Genomic DNA, 19,896 nt, shown 5'->3' on the forward strand with positions numbered 1-19,896 from the left:
AACAGGTGCACAGAGGTTGAACCCAGATTTGTCCATAGCATTCTAGATGCACTTGTAATACTAGAACATCTCTTTTCTAATTTCATGTTCTTGTTTCTCTGTCCATGGCTGACATATGGTATTTTGCCCACACAGAGTCGAAACTTCTTATCCTCTGTGGTGCCTACACCACAATCAAAGATGTGGCCTTCCAAGAACAATCCACTAAGTACAACCTATACTTCATTTGTTTCTAAAATCAGTTCTTTATATTTGGCTCCAATGAAAAGCATACTCTTTGTTGAAAATGTTTGCTAAGTAATCCTTATAAATAGGTTACTTGTGATCAATTATATTTTTATTTACAAATCCTTAAATCTTTATCTGCAAACTTTATCAGACAATTGTTAAATACCTTAGAGACAATAACAGTTTCTGCAGAAACTGGTGAGACATGGTGAGAATTATCTTTTGAAATATATCAATTATCTAATTTTTCATCTATTTAATAAGAACTAGTACAATTACAGTCATCCTATTTTTAATTAAGATGTCATGTAGTAACAAGTCAAAACTTCTGCCAGTTGTATGTTGTAACAGCACTACCATCTTTATCAGCCAATATTATAGTCTCGTAATGAAGTCTTGAAGTCAATTTCACAAAATAAGTAAATTTCATGTTGGTGGACATTGATTACTTTAATCCCATGACTCTTTATCAATCAAGTTTTGCCTATAGCAGTGCACTCTTTTGTTTTCCTGACCAATATCAAACTCACAGGCTCCAAATTAATCAAATTCTCATTTTTCATGTGATAATATTAATTTTCATTTTGTCCTCTTGAACATCCAGTGGTCCAAGATTTTCAGATGTTATTGCTGCAATCCAGAGTATCACTAGGCAAAATATTAAAACTCAACACAAATACCTCACAGTCACAGAACATGAAAACATGACCTGCTTATAGCAAAGGCAGAACAGTCTTACTTATTAAATATCTCTTCTGTATAATAAACAATCTTTTGTACTTCTTTACTAAAGCTTCAAAAAATCATCAGACAAGTTTGTTTTCCTGTGTGCCTTTTTTATTAAATGTCAGACTACAAGTTTTCACTGCCTACGAAGATATTTTAGATATTATTTCCCAAAATTACTTCCATGTGATGTTTAAGTCGTCTTCAAACTGATTTAGTTTGATGAATGGTTCAGACTTACAAAACTGTACATTAAATGCAAAAATACAACAATTTACCCAACAAATACAACAAAGTTATGATCACACACATACATAAATGTACTGCATTTCAGTTTAATGAAGCTTTTCCCCCTCTTATACTAAAAGTACAGATCTCCTTTGTATGGGATAGTTTTGTATGATTAGACAATAATCTATTGCTTTTTAGAAATGGTGAGGATTTTTCACGTTGTCAACATTGTCTATAAACCTATAAGTCACAATTTTTAAAGTGTTCTTACATTGAATTTTTTATCCACAGCACACACACACACAAATTACAGTACAACAAATACATTCTATTAGTTGATTTTATTGCCCCAGAATATTTAAGGTACTTTTACTTCCAAGGTATCAAACACAGAGAAATTGAAAACGTGGTGTTGCTGGAGACTTGGTTTCTTTTTTTTTTTTTGCCATCCTGATCCCAAATATCTTATAAATAGCTATATAATAACTATCTTTAAAATAAAACTTATAAATATTTATAACACTGAAGTTATTTGAATTACTTGGTTGTTTTCACTACAAAGAATTATTTTAATTTTGTAATTTGTTCCCAGAAAATAAACAGTGACTTTGAAATGTTACTTTTCCTAATGTACAAGTGCTCAGGTAGTATAATTAATGATAATTCAAGAAGATAATATATAAACACACATAATATTTTCCCACATCTTAGAATCACTTAATGTTATGTAGGTTGTGCACCTCATGCATAAACTGAGTCCTTACAAATATTTGATCCGCTCTTTAAAGATTCAAGGTCCACATAGGATGAACCTGGTTTTTAATACTCGAACTTTAGAAGCTGTTAATTGACTGCAGTCCTTCTGTTACATGTCCTCTGAAACCTCAACTGAACAATGATTATTTATTTCAGTTCTCATTTATCTGGATAGAACATCTTTTTGACTTGTTTTGAAAATATAAGACTGGAGCCATTGAGAGAACATCAGTTCTTGGCATATGAAATTTCATTTAGCTCAGCATTTAAAACCTAGCAGAAAATAATAATAATATTACAAATTAGAGTATTATGATGGCTAAGGAAAGACAATTGTGTTTCTGAGAGCTGATTAGTAACAGCAATAGTTCCTAATCATTTTATAAGCAAGCACCACTTGAGAAAACTGGCAGTCTTCTGCACTACATGAAACTGCAGACCAAGCATGATTGTTCTCTTCTTTAATGGTACTGCCCCAAGCCACCTGCCAACGTCAGTACAGAGTGACCAACACTGGGTGCTACTCAAGAATGAGCTGTATTGCTCTGTAGGCTCTAAATTGAAATGAGTACTTCCTGCAGAAACAATGTAATATTTTACAGACCTTGTCATTTTTATGCCTTTCACTTCTAATGCCTTTACAAGCCACAGAAGACATCAACGACTTTTAGCTACAAAATTAGGGCACAGGATGTGAGAAGGTACTTTAATGACCTGGCACCAGAATCTTTGTGCTTACTGTATATAAAATATTCACTGCCCTACACTGCCTGCAGCACAGTGTCTGCACATAAATGGGTGCTTTTGCTACTGTCACACTCTGCACAACACTGTCAACACTGACACTGTGCTGGGTTGACCTTGGATGGATACCAGGTGCCCATCAAAACTGCTCTGCAATTCCCCTCTTCAAGTGGATAGGGGGGAGAAAATACAACAAAAGGCTCATGGGTCATGATATCAGCAGAGAGAGATCACACTAACCAGACTTAGGGAAATTAGTTTAATTTAGTTTCATTTATTACCAATCAAATCAGAGTAGAATAACAAGAAATAAAACCAGATATTGAAACTTCTTCACCCTACCCCTCCCTTTTTCCCAGGCTCAACTTTACTCCCAATTTTCCCCACCTCCTCCCCTCCAGTGGCACATGGGGATGAGAAATGGGGGTTGCAGTCCGTTTATCACACAATGTCTCTGCTTCTCTTTCCTCCATAGGGGAGGACTTCCCTTCCCTTTCCTTTTCACATGTTATCATTTTCCAAATGTTTATAGGCTTCTTTAAAGTGCAGTGCTACCGCAATGGGTCCCACATGCTATAGTTAACAGCATCAGGATTTTGTTTCATAAACAGTGCTGGACAATGACACTTCAACAAGTCTCTTTTAGAACAGAGATGTGCACAAGTTCAAGTCCAAATGAAACTGGGGACTGGTTACTAATGCTATGCCTTGGGGCCTGATACTGGGGACAATACTGTTTAATGTCTTTATTAACAACCTGAGTAAGGGAAAATACCCTCAGAAAACTAGTAGATGACAGCAAAAGAACAAGTATCCATTCAATATGCTCCAGGGTCCAACAGTAATTTAGAAGGATCCTGAAAGCCTGGAAAAAGGAGCTGAGAGAAACTTTGTGGTCTATGACAAACATATAAATACAGCATCCTGCATCTGGGACAGAATGACCCTGGGCAGCAGCAGTCCATGCTGATGCTGAAATACAGAAAACAGCTTTACAGAAAAGGACATTCTGGACAAACTGAGCATGAGTCAGCAGTGAGGAGCAGTAGAGAAAAGGAATCCAATAGGTCTGTATCAGTAAGGAAGTACTCCTCATTATAGGTAATACAGGGATTATTCCCCTGTATCTGGCCCTTCAGAGAACACTCCAGAGTACTGTTTGAATTTTGGACTCCCCAGTATAACGCAAAAAGGAACAGGCAGAAGCCCGTAAAGGGCTGCTAAGATGGTGTGAGAGAACTTGGGTTGTTCAGCTCAAATTACAGAAGGTGAAAGGTGGGGAAGGGTTAATTAATAGCCATAGTGAAGAATAAATTGGACTTTTCTTGCAGAGATTTCTGTTGGCCTTTCTTCCCTTCTGAGTGCAAGAGGCAGTAAGGGAAACGTTGATGAAATAACATGAAAAAGTCCCCATACAAAGCGATATTCATTAGAATTGTCTTCCCCAGAGAGACTGTGAAATGTCCCTTCTTGGAGATATTCAAAACTTAGCTGGACAAGGCCTTGGACTGCCTAATATAACTAACCTGGTCCCACTTTCAGCAAGATGTAGGACCAGATGACATCTGTCTATTTCATTCAGACTTTATTATTGTGTCATTCTAAGCTCCATTTATCTGCTGGACATCAGTAGTATCTACAGATAGCAAAGAACCAGACAAATGTTATAATGAGCTAAAAGAGCATTACTGGTGTATTTTGCTACCTTTCATGTAAATACCATGCTTTGTAATGTGGACAATGAAACCATCCCAAAAAATTATGCAATGTAAATATGCATGACATAATCTGTCCCTCGGAAGACTAAATAGGAAAACAGACCATATACTGTTTCAGAAAGACTGTATGTCCCCAACAAGATATCAAAATAAGTTCTGTATGCAATCAATGCACAAGTAAATTTTGCTGTTAAATTGCACAGGAAACTTGCACTGCAGATTCAGGAAATTGCCTTTCTCTGTAAGATTTATGGTTATACTATTAAAAATAATGTCTCATTGGAGGAAATTTACTGTCAAAGACAGATGCAGTGATTTGAGCTGCTTCCAGATCCTTCAATGCAGTAACAAATAAAATAAAATAAAATAAATAAAATATAAAAACTTTCAAATTGCTTGACACAGCAGCTACTAAAAACAAATATTGTGCCACCATCCAGAACAATGATATGTGATACTTTGAAGTAGAAGGGACAAATACTTTAGCATCTGTACACACAGATGTTCTGTCAGTCTTCAGGAACCTACCAGATTACCAGACAAGGTAAATGATGTTTAAAAACGTTTAAAATATTATTTGAAGAGGTGTTAAATATTACAGTGTTACTGAATGTAATAAATTACTCTAAAAATCAAATTGTTGATAGCCAGGTATTTGGCATCAGAAAGAAAAGTGATGTCCTCATAGTAAAAGTGGAGGAAAATAGACAAAATATATAGAAATAGCAGGAGAAAGCTCATATCATAAAAGAAAATTCTTAGTTTTGGAGATTACAGATTTATAGTTTTACAGATTGTCAGGTCATTCAGATATCTAGATGTTTTTCCTATTTACAGGAAAATGCTGTCTTCGTTGATTGTCTCAAGTAACATCTGCCCAAGGCCCTCTAGTCCCTCTACAATAATGAGATCTAGAAAGAGCTCAGACAAAACCAATTCTGAAAAATGAAACAAAAAAGCCTAAATTACAATTGAAAACACATCTGAATTTTTATGGTAATATGCAAATTTTATTAATTTTAAATTATATAGATAGAGCTAGATTTTATTATTTTCTTTACCTTCCAGAGATCAGCTGTTCCTTCTACAAGTTTGGCCTTTGTTTTACAGTATTTCAGAGCCAGATGCAAACATTCAGTTCCATAATCCAGGTCATGGTCTGTACACTGTAGTAATTGAAAAAGAAAAATATCCTAAATTAGTCTTAGACACTTCTAAGTACTAACACATTTTCTTTCATTAATTAAACCTTATATCTCAACAGTCCTAGCCACAGTAATACATCTGTATTAGGCACATAGGTTCAGCATGGATCAGAAGTAAAACTGTTCCAAGAAGCTTATGCCAAATTGTGGCTATTCAACAAAGTCCTACAGAAGTAAATAAACACTTTATAAGCACAGATGAATTCAGTTATGTGCTGCAAGTATCTTGCTAAACCTTTACATTGTTAAACAAATTAATGAGAAGTTACATGTAAAAAAAATTCTTGATGGAGTGGAGAGAGGCCTCACCAATAGACACCACTGACCTTTCAGTGACCAACCTTTAGAGTAGGGGAACAATTTAATAGATGTAGAAACACGAGTCTTCAAATGCTGTTTTAGTTACTGCAGAATCAAAAAGGGATGGTAGCAACTAAGAACCTCTGTATTCCTTATGTGATTCCCTCTATCTTTTTCTCCAGTTATCTGCACAGAAAATAGCAGTCTCATGCTGCTCCATGATCCTTACAGATAAAAAAACCCCACACAACAAAGAGATGTTATTCTCTTGACACACCCTTCCCAAGCAGTTTGGCTTCCTATTGATACTGATTATAATAACATCATTAATGAAAAACTGAGTAGGGAGAAGAATCTTCTAAGCTTCATAGGTAGAAAAGCAGGAACTGGGAGCTGATCAGTCAGGACTACTACCTAAGATTAATTAGCCTAACTAAGATAAGAAAGTTCTACCCTATTTTCATATTGCTAAATTACCAGTCCATCCAGAAACACAAATTCCATGTAACAAGGATAACTTAAGATAGCATCTTTTATTAAAAAAGGAGGTATTTGAGAAGATCACATGCTGGCTAGCACATTATCCAGTCTCTATTTCAGAATGAATTGTCAACAATAAGTAAGAAAGAACAAGGCAATAATATGCTTTTACCTTCCCAGAATGCTCCCTTTGCCTCATATAAAGCTGTTATTCTGGCTTCAGAAATCCCTATAATAAAAAGTCCCTGAGGGACACACTGAACCAGAAGCAACTGCCTTAACACCACTCAGTGAATTACAAGAATCCGAAATTCACCCAATTATTTTTTGAATAGCAGTATTTTTTTAGCAACTGCAGCAGGGAGTATCTCATTCATCACTCTTTTCATCACATGCTCTGTTATTCTCACAGAAAAACTACCTTCTCAACCCTTCAAAATGCTCCACCACATCTCCTCTCACATCTTTTCCCAGATAAAGATACCAATATCTATTCAGTCATTTCATGTGTGGAAACTACTTAACAACTTTGATCAACTCTTTTACCCTCCATTTATCTACACTAACCTATGAATTTTATCATATCCTTCTACAAACCTTCTCAGTTTGCCCTCATCTCTACTACACAGAAAAAAAATTGGGTACCTCCACTTCCTGTTCCAAATTATTTATGAACAAAATAACTGCACAGGTCTCAGTACAGACCATCATGAAATTCCAGTGGTGATTTACTGCAATAAAAACTGGTCATGCACTTGACCGTGTTTCTTATCTTCTAACAAATAACCTACTCTGGTAAGTCCCTTCTCTTATCCCAAATCTTTAAGTTTCCTTCAAGAGTCTTCGGCAAAAGCTTCTATGAAACATTTTATTAATGCACTTAGGTTGTTATCACCTCAATCAACCTCAAACAAGATGCCAGTAAAGTCCTTAAAGAATGATAATTAGCTCTCCAATACATAAGCTTTCCTTTACAAACAATTCCACTGTGTCAAATTTAACCATGTATCTACAAATTCATGCTTCAAGGATACTGTGCTCAGTAATTTCCAGTACCCTCCAGGATTTGAGAAATGGAAATTGTCAAGAATGTAAAAATTTTAGCGGGTTAAAGAAGAACCAAAAGAGAGCACTGCAATACAACCTGCCTTTCTTTTTATTAAGTTCCTGAAGAAGTTTTTTTTAAATAGATGAAGAACATTTTTAGGTTTTATTCTTGTTTTATGACGTATCAGTGAAATTCAAGGAATTCATTGGCATTACACATCTGAATTGCAACACTCATACACGCAGACATCCTAGAAAAAAAACATAGCTATCACTTTTATATTATTGAAATCAGTAAATTCTGTCATTTTAGTTTGTCAGTCAACTTAGAAAAGCACTTTAAATGTTATTGTTCTCTACAATTTTTCAGCTTGAGTTACAAAAAAATTGACACAAGAACATAGAGCAACTTAAAAAGAAAGTGGTTTCAGAAAACCACATTGTAATTTTTATATTAAGCAGAAATTTAAATAAATAGGATACAAAAAGAGGTCAATAAAAAAGATAAAGGAATAGGGAACTCTATCTCCAAAATACAGTAAATAAAAAAATAAAAATGCAGTAATCCCTCAAGTAAAGAGGGAAATAAAGTGGCAGTAAAACCAGAAATAGACTAGTAACTTTCAATTCCAAACATTTATTACCAAAATGTTTCCTTCTTTCATTTTGTTTTTAAGGAAGATTTTCTGGTAGAACACAAACTATTTTTCACTAATGTGGGTAACAAAAATTTTAAAAACCCATGTATTTTTATTCTTGCTTCAGAATGGAAGTGAAAATTTCAGAAATAAATTGAGCTGTGAAAGAATTTACTTTGAAATAAAATTAAGTAACATTTTAAAATATACGGGTAATTAATGCAGCTAGGGCAAAACTAAGCAATTCCAACTTTTTAGCAAGGTATTAATCATAGATAATTAGAAGGGAGTGGAGAAGTTCCATAAATGGGCTAAGGCATCTTGAGAGTATTGCTATCTTCAAGGGATGAAATATGACACAAAGCAAAGTAATAATTAAATACATATTTCACTAACACTTGTATATCATGACATTTACCACTCTAATTATCTGTAATTGTTTCAACCTAAACATACTGTCAGAGTGTACTGTTCTCCAAGTCTGATACACTGATGTCAGAGGAAAACAATGAAATGAAGTAGCAGCACAAGGCCAGCTGTTTATATACCATTTCATGCTAAACATCTTCACAAGTGAAATTTTAAATCTGTATTTAAAATGCAGAATTCAAAAGCTTCTATCTTGCCCTAAGAAATTCAGTTAACAAATTAGCATTATTAGAGAGCACCTATAAAAAAAGTCCTGCACCAGGCACAGCATTGCCAGCCTGTCAAGAGCAGGGATTGTCCAGCTCTGCTCTGCACTGGGGCAGCCTCACCTCGAGTGCTGGGGGCAGTGTAAGGGCACCTCAATATAAAAAAGACATTAAACTATTAAAGAGTGTCCAGAGGAAGGCAACAAGGATGGTGAAGGTCCTTGAGGGGAAGCCATATGAAGAGTAGTTAAGGGCACTCATTGCAAGTACAACTTCCTTACATGAGGAAGCAGAGGGGCAGACACTGATTTCTCTTTGGTGATCAATGACAAGACCTGAGGGATTGGCCTGAAGTTGTATCAGTGGAGGTTTAGGTTGGATATTAGGAAACAGGTCTTTATCCAGAGGGAAGGAGCAGGCTCCCCAAGGAAGTGAGCCAGCACCAAGCCTGGCAGAGCTCAAGAAACATTTGGACAATGCTCTCAGGTGGTGGGACTACTGGGAATGTCCTCTGAAAGGCCAAGAGTTGATTCAGTGATCCTTATGGTTCCTTCCAATTTAGGATATTCTATGATTCTACAAAAATTCCAGAATATTTGTGAAGAAAATTGTTATTGACCCAGGTATACAACCATTCTCATCCTAAGTCTTCTGTATGTGATTCAGTGTACATCTAGATCCCATTTACAATACAAAAATCTGTTTAAAACTCTCATTCTTTCTGAAGCCTTTTTATTACTGAAAACCTTTTTAATGTAAGTTTGACAGTGTACAGTTAACTGAACTTGACAGGCACACATAGCTTTGTGAAACAATAGACATAGTTTAAGTTTCAGACCACAGATTTGAAATGATGGAAATATTGGCACAAAACATATCCACAAAAGAAAGAAAACATAATAGTTTAGCTCTTTAAATGACACAGAAGGAAATATGTTACTTAAAAATGCTTTTATACTGTTGAAATTCAAAGGCATTCTAATAGGTAGTTTTGGGACACTTTTTTGTGGGCGTTTTTTTCTGTTTGTTTTCCAAGAGTGGATGTTTGAATAAAATGCTATGAGTGGAACGAGATACAGATTTTAGCATTACACAAAGTCTTCTTCCTCTTTCCCCCAAAATTAGTTTGAAAACATTTTGAAAAATACTACTACTTCCTAAAATGCAAGGCATATTGCTGTTCCTTGTATGTAAGCATAGAATAAGAGGTTAGAGAAAAGAGCAGTTATGCAGCCTGTGCCTCCCTGGTATTACGAATAGTCCATATGCTTACTTCCTTCCAATACAATACTTTGAACACTAATTTGCTGTATCTTTATATGAGAACCATACAACAGACCCAGCGCAGATAAAAAGAAGGCTCAATATAGGACTGTTATTTTCTAATATTTTCATCATTACTTAGTTTATAATGATACAAAATATTCTTTTATGCATCAGCTGAAAGAAAATTTTCAGATATGCTCCTTTACACAGGTATCTTTAAAGCCTTTGTAGAGCCAGCATTTATATTTCTGTAGCCCTTGACTGTGTAATCTTTAGCACTTTTTCCAGTCTCAGCAGCATCTTCATTTTTTTCTCCCATATAAATCCATTCAGTAACAATATCAGAACACTTGCACTTAAAATGCATAACTAATCAACAATAGAAGAGATTTAGGATTTTTCCACGTCCTGGCAAATCAAGTTTCCACTGCTGAAGTGCCAGAGTACATCATGAACGCTCATCATCAGGAACGTTTTATTGAGTTAAGAAAAGAAGTAGACACAGGGTCTCACTGAACCTGAATTGGCCTATTTTTATAATATTTTATAAAGATTATTTTTGCCACGCTTGTTACCACAAACAAAAAAATGCTGAATCCAACAGTGGGCTTGCAGCAAACACTCAGCCCACATCAATATGCCACAGCTAAATGAGAGACAGCAAAAGCAGCAAACAAAAGGAGGAAACGTGACTGAGGAAATACTGAGATCAACGTAAAACCAGATCATCTCATCTCTGAAACTATTTTTACTGTAGTTAATTATTAAAACTGTTGTGACATACATCCAGATGCAGTAGTAGTGAAGAGAACAAAGATACAGCAATTTATTCCCTAACAGAATTGAGAAAGCCTCTTTTTATACAGACCTTTATCTATATGCCAATACCTTTCAGTGCAGTAACTGCAAGTGCCTTTTCCGTACATGCTGTACTTTCCTGATCTAATCTAATCCTAATCTACCATTAAACCCCTGAACACTTCCTGATTGCTCATTGAAACATTTTGGTACTCTAGTTACTTCCAAGTACACTAAATATTCATATTTTAGTTACAAAATTAAGAAATAAGAAAATAGTAATATTCTATGTGACAAGAGTAGTAGTCAAAACACTGTGTTAGGACTCATTGTTTAAACTTTTAAAATTATCTTGCAAATTGGAAAAATACTTGGAAAATAATGACTTGGACAAGACAAAGACAAGAAAAATCTTGCCCTAATGTATAAAATACAGATTATTTAGGTAATTCTAAGAACATTTGAAGATGCATTTGTTCTCATTCTCCCAATAAAGAGATTTCTAAATACATCATGTTATAAAATTAAGAAACTAACAGATAATTTAATCGAGGTTGGAAGAAGAGGTGAGCCAAATTTGGGCCAAGCTAAAATGCATTTTTAAATTTAATTTTTTTTTTAATAGATAAGATTATTCAGTCTTGGAACAATTTACTTCAGAAAAACTACCTCATGAATTATGCTGTATCATAAATGGTCCTTTTCCTTGCCTTTCAATACACCAAACTGTCAATAACATGAGATTAAAACCTCCAGCTTGACTACCTTGCCTTCTTTGTTACCATCTCAGAACAAGCAACAGATGACAATTTAGGTGGGTGGTCTCCCATATGCGGGATACCAGGATCCTCACTCAGTATTCAGCATTTTCTGAGCTTATGCCAAACAGGTGATTCTCATGGATACAGGACACTTACCAGGGTAAATCCAGTAACACAACAATATTCTCATAATCCAATCTAACTTCCAATTTGAATATTTGCATTGTGTCTCCTTAACATACACCTTCCAAATTATATCTTATATAATATATATATAATATATATAATATATAATATATTATATATTATATTATTTCATTGCCATAGAGATGCCAAATTTCACCCATGGAGCTGAAGCTTTGCACCACTGCAGCAAACAATTCAAAGAGCTAATATGTGAATTTGCAAAGTTCTTTGAGATCCTAGAGGATGAGGAGTGACATAAAATGGAAGTAATTATCCCATTAGCAAAACCCTTTTTTTTTCCTTGTGCAAGGCATTAGAATCTCTCCAAACATTCTTGTGGCAGAATTTAATTAGGGAAAGGTGGGGATTCAGACAATATCCTGGCTCTACCATTGCTCCAAAGAACTAATCAAGTACAGAGCTATCTAAACTAGCACAGTTTTCTCCAGACCACCAATCTAGCTTCACTTTTGGAATAAAAGAAAGCATTACTGGCAAAATTTCTTTTAGCATATTTACCCTGAAAAGTATTCTTTAGAATTGGGTAGGCTTTAAGTATAGCAAAAATTATTTATTCCTTCCTACTCTTCAGGGCAGTTGTCAGGGTAAAAAAGATGCCAGATGAAATAACTGATTTCTTTGGAAAATATCTCAAAGCTACTACCTGCAGACTATACAAATTAGGATATTCATTTAGATGATGTTGACAACCCTGTAGTTAAAAAACAGTCTGCATGCACCAGTCTGACAATAAACGGAGAAATGCAGAACCTCTGCAAAACTGCATTATTAAAAGATTAGCACCATAGCAATTTTGCATCAAAGCAAGAAAAAAATTACCACCTTTCAGTGTGCATTAAAAGGAACAGAATTCAGGTTCTACTGAAGTTCTAAATTAATAATTTTTTTAATATGACTAAAACAAGTCATAAAATCAAAGCTGAAATGGACCACAACAGTGAAAAAGTACTACTAATAACGAGAAATTTCTCATGTAAGAAGAAATAGATTTTCTTCTAACATTTGGGAGTACACTGATTTCCTTGTCAAACCATCATATCTAAAATCCTAATGACCTATGAACAAATCAGAAAGGCTTCCTTTTGTTAGATTATTTCATATGCTTAGATTGTACACTGAAAAAGTCACAGATATTTGTAATCTTCATACAAGTAGTACATAGATAATTAAAATTAGGGCTAGGAATTAAAAAAAAACTTCAGCTGAGTATTCAGCTTACTTGGACCAATCAAGTAGGTAGTTGCACTAAACTGTAATTACCTGTTATATAGGCAGATGGAAGAATGCTGCCTTTAGGACTCCATACAAAGAAGAACATTGGTTTGTAGTACTATCTTCATACAAATCATACTACAAGATTACTATTAGTCTAGCCAGCTCTTGCCTAATTCACAAATCACTTCTTGATTCAGTATTTCAGAATCATATTAATAAGAAGGAAGAAAACCTATAGACATAAACTAAAATGCAGAATTAGGACAAATACAATTATGATGTTGCGTGGCATAAAATTGTAAGACCTGAGCATATAACTATAAACTACAAAAGTAAAGTGTGTGACCAGAGCCTAGGAACATGGAAAAGAAAGTGGACCTACACACACACAGAGCATACAGAAACTGCAAAATCCATTTGAATAAGAACGATGTTAAAGTATCATCCTTATAACACAATACACTTTATAAAAGATTCCTGATGCTTTTTTAAAAAAGACATAGGTCAAGAAAAAACACAGTACAACTTATGATAAAACGTATATATTTAATGCACTATTTGCCATATGTTTAAATCAATGGTGATCTCTTTTTTGGCGCTTTTACACTACAAAAATGAACAGCTCTGACCTATATCACTAATTCATGATGGAATAGAATCAGATGAAAAAATTATCCCCAAGTAAATGCTTACAGGAGATAAAATATTAAGTTGGCCAACCTTGATGACAACTTACATGCCTTGATATACACAAAGTTTCATGTCTGGCGAATGTTAAAAACAAAGGTTGATGTGCCTTGAAGATTCAGATATCATTAGTCTTGGCAAGGGGATAAGCAGTGGGTTTTTCTGGATTCCAGCATTAGAATTAAATGCCCAAATTTTGTCTCACTTATATCTTGATCCTTCAGTCCTTTTTCTGAATCTGACCCTTTCTACCAAAGTTGCCAAGGTTTTAGTCAACAATTTGTCTACTACCGTTCATCTAATCACTTGTTGCTCCTGGCAATAATAATTTGACAGCCATTGATGCTTTTAACAAAGAATGAAGCCACAGGAAAATCCCCAAATCAGTCTAGACATTTTGCCTCGAAGGACTTTGCCTGACCTATGCCAAAATACTGCTAAACTGCTACAGCTGACTCCACTTCCCTGCTATAGAGGATACTAAAATGCTTCACACATGTTTGAAAAAGAATCCTAGTAATGTTGTGCCCTTTCAAAAAGTACTTTAGAAGTTTACAAAATCCACATGGAATACACTCCCTATTATTTACATACAGAAAAGACAATACTTTCAGCAAATACTTTTACAATGGCCCTAACAATAGCCAATTTCCTTTCTTACTCTGGCAAAATCTTCCCTGAACATTTCTAGGGGTTTGTTAGAGGAGAATCATTTTAGGATTTCCTTTTCTTCTACTAATGACCAGGTTGGACAGTTCGCAGACTATCTCTTCTCCTCATCTACACCCAATCTGAGGACATCTTGCAATGATTTTTTGGGGGAGTGGAAGAACATCTGCCTCCCAGAATTCAGCATCAAAGTATGTGCATGATTCTCTCTGACATACTATTGTTTTGTATCTTGTCATTACCATGTTTATATATAGCCGTTCTCTCCTTTGCAGGCAGATGCTGTAATGGCCCATAAGTAAATAATAGCTTAATATTCAAAGAGTGGTTAATGTTGCCTATGAACAGATACACTAATTTATTGCAGTCCCAAAAAGTACTAATCTATAGATATTTTCTACACAGATAAGATAGAATCCCTAAGATCAGACTGATCTGTGTGGATATCTGTAAAGAGGTTATAGACATGAATCAGAGAAATGTCTCTAAACATGTTGAAGCTCATTCTCCTTCAATGAGTATTCCTGCTTCCTGTTACTTTTTTTTCTTTTTTACTTCAGCTTCATTGTTCTGATTAGCTAAATATAAACTACTATATACTCTGCAAAAGGTCTACTATCTACAGATGATTAAACTATGTATTTAATACAAATACTCCACCCTCCCCAGAAAGTGTGTAGTTCTTGCAGTAAATTTCCACAGGTACAGCAGATCTTGAGGAAAATTGTAAGATAATATATAAATGATCAGTAGAAAAAATGTGGATTTCTTTTATTAAATAGATTCTTAAAAAGCTACCCCTTAATTTTGAATTAGTGATCAGATTTTACCATACCACCCACATAGGAAGGACTCCCACAGAATAGCATTCTAACATGTCCTGCTCTTTTTCCAGCTGTTTGTGGCTATTTCCTCTTACAAGGTTTTCAGCTTCCATGGACTGGAGGCATTGATGAGCAACTCTCTGGTATTCCCCACATTCATGCTGACAACTCCTTAACTGTTTTATCATCTTACCAGGGCTGTTTGTTTGCATATCTGACATAGAAGCTGGTCATAATCTTCTACCTACCATTCCTCTTCTGTTTCCATTTTTGATTCTTTCTCTCCCAGATCATGAAAGCATAAAGATTTTTAAATGTTCCTGCTACCTTTCCTGCTCTAGCAGATACATTTCAAGTGTTCAAAGCTTTGAGTATTTCAGCCTTTATACACTGTGGTTGTGTTAGTTTGTACAGAACACATGACATGACACAACAAGACGCTTTGTGTTAAAGACAAAAAAACTTTTGAGATCTTTGTCCATTTCACAATATGTCAAAAGCAAGTATTACAGAAATCAGTCTCAACCTACTCTGATTAAAGGAAAATGGTAGTCTACCTGACTTCCTGATACTCTAATTCTTTTAAAAGGTACTGCTCCAGGGAACGCTTGACTTTTGGTAAGTGAAGTCTTTCCCTCACCCACCTTCTCCCAGGCTTGCAGGATCATACTTCACATTTGTTTCTATTTAAATCATGAAGTAGAACAGAAACATGAAACTACCTTAAGCAAAAATGAACAAGTCTGGTCTAAGGAATCTATCCCTTTTTTGCTATCTTTGGAAAGGGTGGATTTTCAATTAACACTTAAACTTTCCTGATTTTCCTTGGGATTGATAAAAATAGAAATGAAACAGGTATTTTAAAGATTAGGAATATTTTATTAACATAACAAAATAAAAATATATTTTTAAAAAAATTAAATTGCCTGATTTTGTCCCAGGTAGTTCAGAATTGAAGTAAATAATGGATTCTGCCATTTTTTACAACTTTTCCAGAGGTTTTACTAGAGGTTAGCATTTTTGATTAGAAATTTTTTAATTTGTCCATTTACTGTGGTTCATTACATTGTGCAGGAAATGAGAACTTAAAATTTAGGACGTACCAGAACTAAGAGTAGTGATGCAACCTCACATTTATCCCCTAAACAAATTTATATGTCCTTTTACCTAAAATCCCAAGGAAAACCCCCTGGCTAACATAAAGCCTCCCACCCACAAGATCCACACACACTATAATTACAGTTGTTGTAGTTGTTTGCACTGGTCACTTGTCCACCCTGAACCATACACACATCATTCAAATAAAAGTTGTAACTTTTATAAATTTTATAAGCCGTATAAATGGTATAAATTTGAAAGTTAATAGTTATGAAGTCAGAAGTCTTGACATCACAAGAGTTATAAATCAGAAAGTAACCTATATCTGAAAAAAAGCTCTGTTTGGAAGACATGTTTTAGGTAACAGGGAAGATATAAGACTGAAAACTAAATTAAATGCATCACAGTGAAATGCAGGTGAACAACCTGGCTGAATTCCTCAAAATCTGTCCTGGATTTTTGGCATCAAATGTAAAGGGGATTCTCTCTAGTACATATATCTTTTAAGATACTATTGTAAATCAATCTTTGGTGTTTGTATATAAAATTAATTAGAGGAGATTCAACAGGGCATGTATTTTTCCCCAAATCATTACTATCCTTTTTTTATTTGAGCAAGAATGGAAAATGTTTTCTAAGGAAATTACTTAATTGGTAAAGATCATAAAAATATATTTTTTCATATTCTAAAAGTGTTAATACCTTACCTAGTAATATCTAGGAATACCTTACCTAGGAATATCTAGTTCTAGATAAATTTAAAACAGCAATAAAAGGAGAAGGACCTCAAGTCTGCTGTGCCCAGATTGCTACCAGACAAGAAGAGACAAAAGAAACTGCAGATGGAAAACCTGTAAGGGTCAGAAAACCGACCTTTAACTGAATTTCACAACTTTGTGGTCAATATATTTAGGGGTCTTACATTCACAAACATCTGGAAGTAAACACTTTAAACCTATCTACTCACATCAGATGTGCATTTAAATAGAGATGGAGTTTAAAAGCAGTATTCCACATTACCCACAGTGTAAGTGTAACTGAAAAGCCTGTGTTACTCGAAGCACTAATTCAAATGGACAGTTTCTTTCCAAGGAATGCATGTTTGACAGTTGTTTTTCCCAACACTGTTGTTGCATAAAGGTCACAACTGTATAAAATACACAGGCATGAGATCATGATCCCAGGCAAAGCCAGCCAAAACAAATTCCATTCCCAGCTTCACGAATGACTTGCAACATGAGTAACAAAATTATTTTCTCTTCTTTGTTCATCTGTACAATGATACTTACCTTCACCAGGTTGTGGAGATTAATTATGGATATGTTAATATTTAGGAAGCATCATAAGCTGCATCCATTCCTACAAAAATCTGTCCGACAGTAGCTTGACTAGGTTTTTCAGGACAACTATTATCTGTCTTTTTTTATTTGTTTGTACAGTTCCCAGAACAATAGGGTCTTAATCCTTGACTTGGACAGCTAGACACCATTGAAACATAAATAATTAGGAAACAATATGAGTTGAGAGATTTTAGCAAAGTGTTATACTTCCCAAGGGTCCAGGCACAGAGCATTAAAATGACCAGAATTTAGCCAAAGCAAAGGAAACTGGGGACAAGAAACCATAGCCTTGGTTGCTTCTAACAACTTTGGTGGCTTGTTCTTGAAAGAGCAGAGATACAAAAAAGAAGACTGATGGAATGCATATGTGAGAAAAAAAACTCCATTCAGAGGAGCATAGGAACTGCAAATATAGCTGTCTTTTGAGTGAGACATTTAGGCCAAGAGCTTTTTATCTATTTGCCAGCTCTATCGCATTTGCAAATTATAAGCAAACACAGTAGAAAAAGTACTGGGTTGTTGGTGGTTGCAAGAAACAGCACATAAACATGCAATTTGCCAAAAGATACACACATCAAAAAAAGGTTGTATAACCAACACCAGCAGGTGCCTTTTGAGATGTGTTCTTATGCATATAGAGGCTACATTTCTTATGAGTATACCCACTACATTCAAGGTAGAATCTCAGAAGTATCAGCTGTGTGTCATATACTAAGAACAACCCCCTGCTTCCTATCAGAAACAAAAAGGTTGAAGCTAGTCCAGTCACTTGAGTAGCTCTTAATTTTGGATAGTCCTTCATCTTCAGCATCTAATATCTTCAGTATCACATATAAAGGGTATGACATGGAATTTGTGCCAACATTTCTAAGGAAAACCATTACTGAACAATTAAGTAACCTTCATTGCCTATCCTCAAATTTTTCTGTTAGTGACTTCTAAGTAGTGTACTCTCTGAAAGTATCAGAAACTTGGGCTTGTTTAGAATTGAAAGACTGATGGGAAGCATGACTGTCAGTATTAACATGAAAAATAATTCCTTCCAAGTGACAAATGAAGAAATGCTCTGCTTCCAGTCAGTCTGGAAGATACCTGGAGGACAGGCAATTTCCACAAGGTGATGAATGAAAAGGAAGTAGAGTGTTGAGACTAAAGGCTGGAATGCTTCCAGTAAACTGTGAATGCAGGGTGGGGCAAATGAAAGCAGTCTTCAGGGCAAATTAAGGCAAAAGATTCAGGTTTTAATACATTATCCACATAATTTTCCTGAATGAAGTTAATTTCAAAGCAATATATTAGGAAAAAAATGAAAAATTAAAACAGAGACAAGTAAACATTATTTTCAGCCACTAATCAAAGTATGTATAATACACATACAACAAGTAACAAAATAAACATTTACCTAGATGTATCAAGTTATATTATCTCAGTATTTTAGAACAGCCTGTATCCCACTAAATTACTATAAAATGTCATTATTACACTGTGCATCCAGAAACCTTTGATACTCTCAGTCAACAGTACATAATTTACATAGACACGTAACTTTAAACATATAAACCCACTTATTTAAGTAATTTATTTAATGCACAATAAAAATTAAATTTTTCTTTTCAGCCATTTAGACCCATTACCCCTTCTTGTATTTAAAAGTTAACTAATCAAAAATTTGAATAAATTTTTTTAAAAACTCAGAAGTAATACACATAGTTTGACATGATCTGAAATAGGTGCTGAAGCTCTATTCTTGAAAGAAGAGAAATAATGTTACCTTTTTCCTTTTTAACTGAAGAAAATGGAAAAAAGGTCTTAGAAAGTCTTAATATCTTACCTGTTGGTATGCTTCATAGATTATATCAAACAAGAAAGCCTGAGGCATTTCACTCGCTCTGTACCTGGCACGTTCCAGTGAGTGGTCCAAGCAGCCATCAGCAGCAGAGGCAATAACAGTAGAAACTAAAGGACGGATTGCTCCTGCTGCCTGGGGAACAAAGCACAATGAGAGACCTAAATGTTATCAATATTAATTTATATCACAAAGCTTTAGTCGAAAAAGCTTGAAAATTGTTGTTTTTACTTCTTTATCTTTTCTATTCCTCATAATCCGTAAGTCATACTACTTAGTCTGCATGATTCTTTCAAGATTAATGTAGCAATGGAAGATTGTATAAGAACACTTTGAGGGACAATTTACTGAAAAAAGAAAGAAATATTAAGTCCTTCATAAACATCTATTGCAAATACATGTACAGATCTAAGATGTTCATTCTTCAGCTTTCTTCTCTATACATAGTATGTGGCTTCTCTGAGGACACTTCTAGGC

At 34.8% G+C, this 19,896-nt stretch overlaps 1 protein-coding gene across 2 annotated transcripts in view; it reads right to left on the reverse strand.

Moving 5' to 3' along the window:
• CRPPA (CDP-L-ribitol pyrophosphorylase A) overlaps nucleotides 1-19,896 on the reverse strand; it is a 109,188-nt gene that overhangs the window by 65,125 nt on the left and 24,167 nt on the right. For both annotated transcript variants that reach the window (XM_014894409.2, XM_088162478.1), the window contains exons 3-4: nucleotides 19,405-19,554; nucleotides 5,465-5,569 (exon numbers count right to left, since the gene is read on the reverse strand). In XM_014894409.2, the coding sequence (XP_014749895.2) occupies nucleotides 5,465-5,569; nucleotides 19,405-19,554 (255 nt within the window). The remainder of the gene's footprint in view (nucleotides 1-5,464; nucleotides 5,570-19,404; nucleotides 19,555-19,896) is intronic.

This window comes from Sturnus vulgaris, chromosome 1, assembly GCF_052056855.1.
Source record: "Sturnus vulgaris isolate bStuVul1 chromosome 1, bStuVul1.hap1, whole genome shotgun sequence".
Lineage (NCBI taxonomy): Eukaryota > Metazoa > Chordata > Aves > Passeriformes > Sturnidae > Sturnus > Sturnus vulgaris.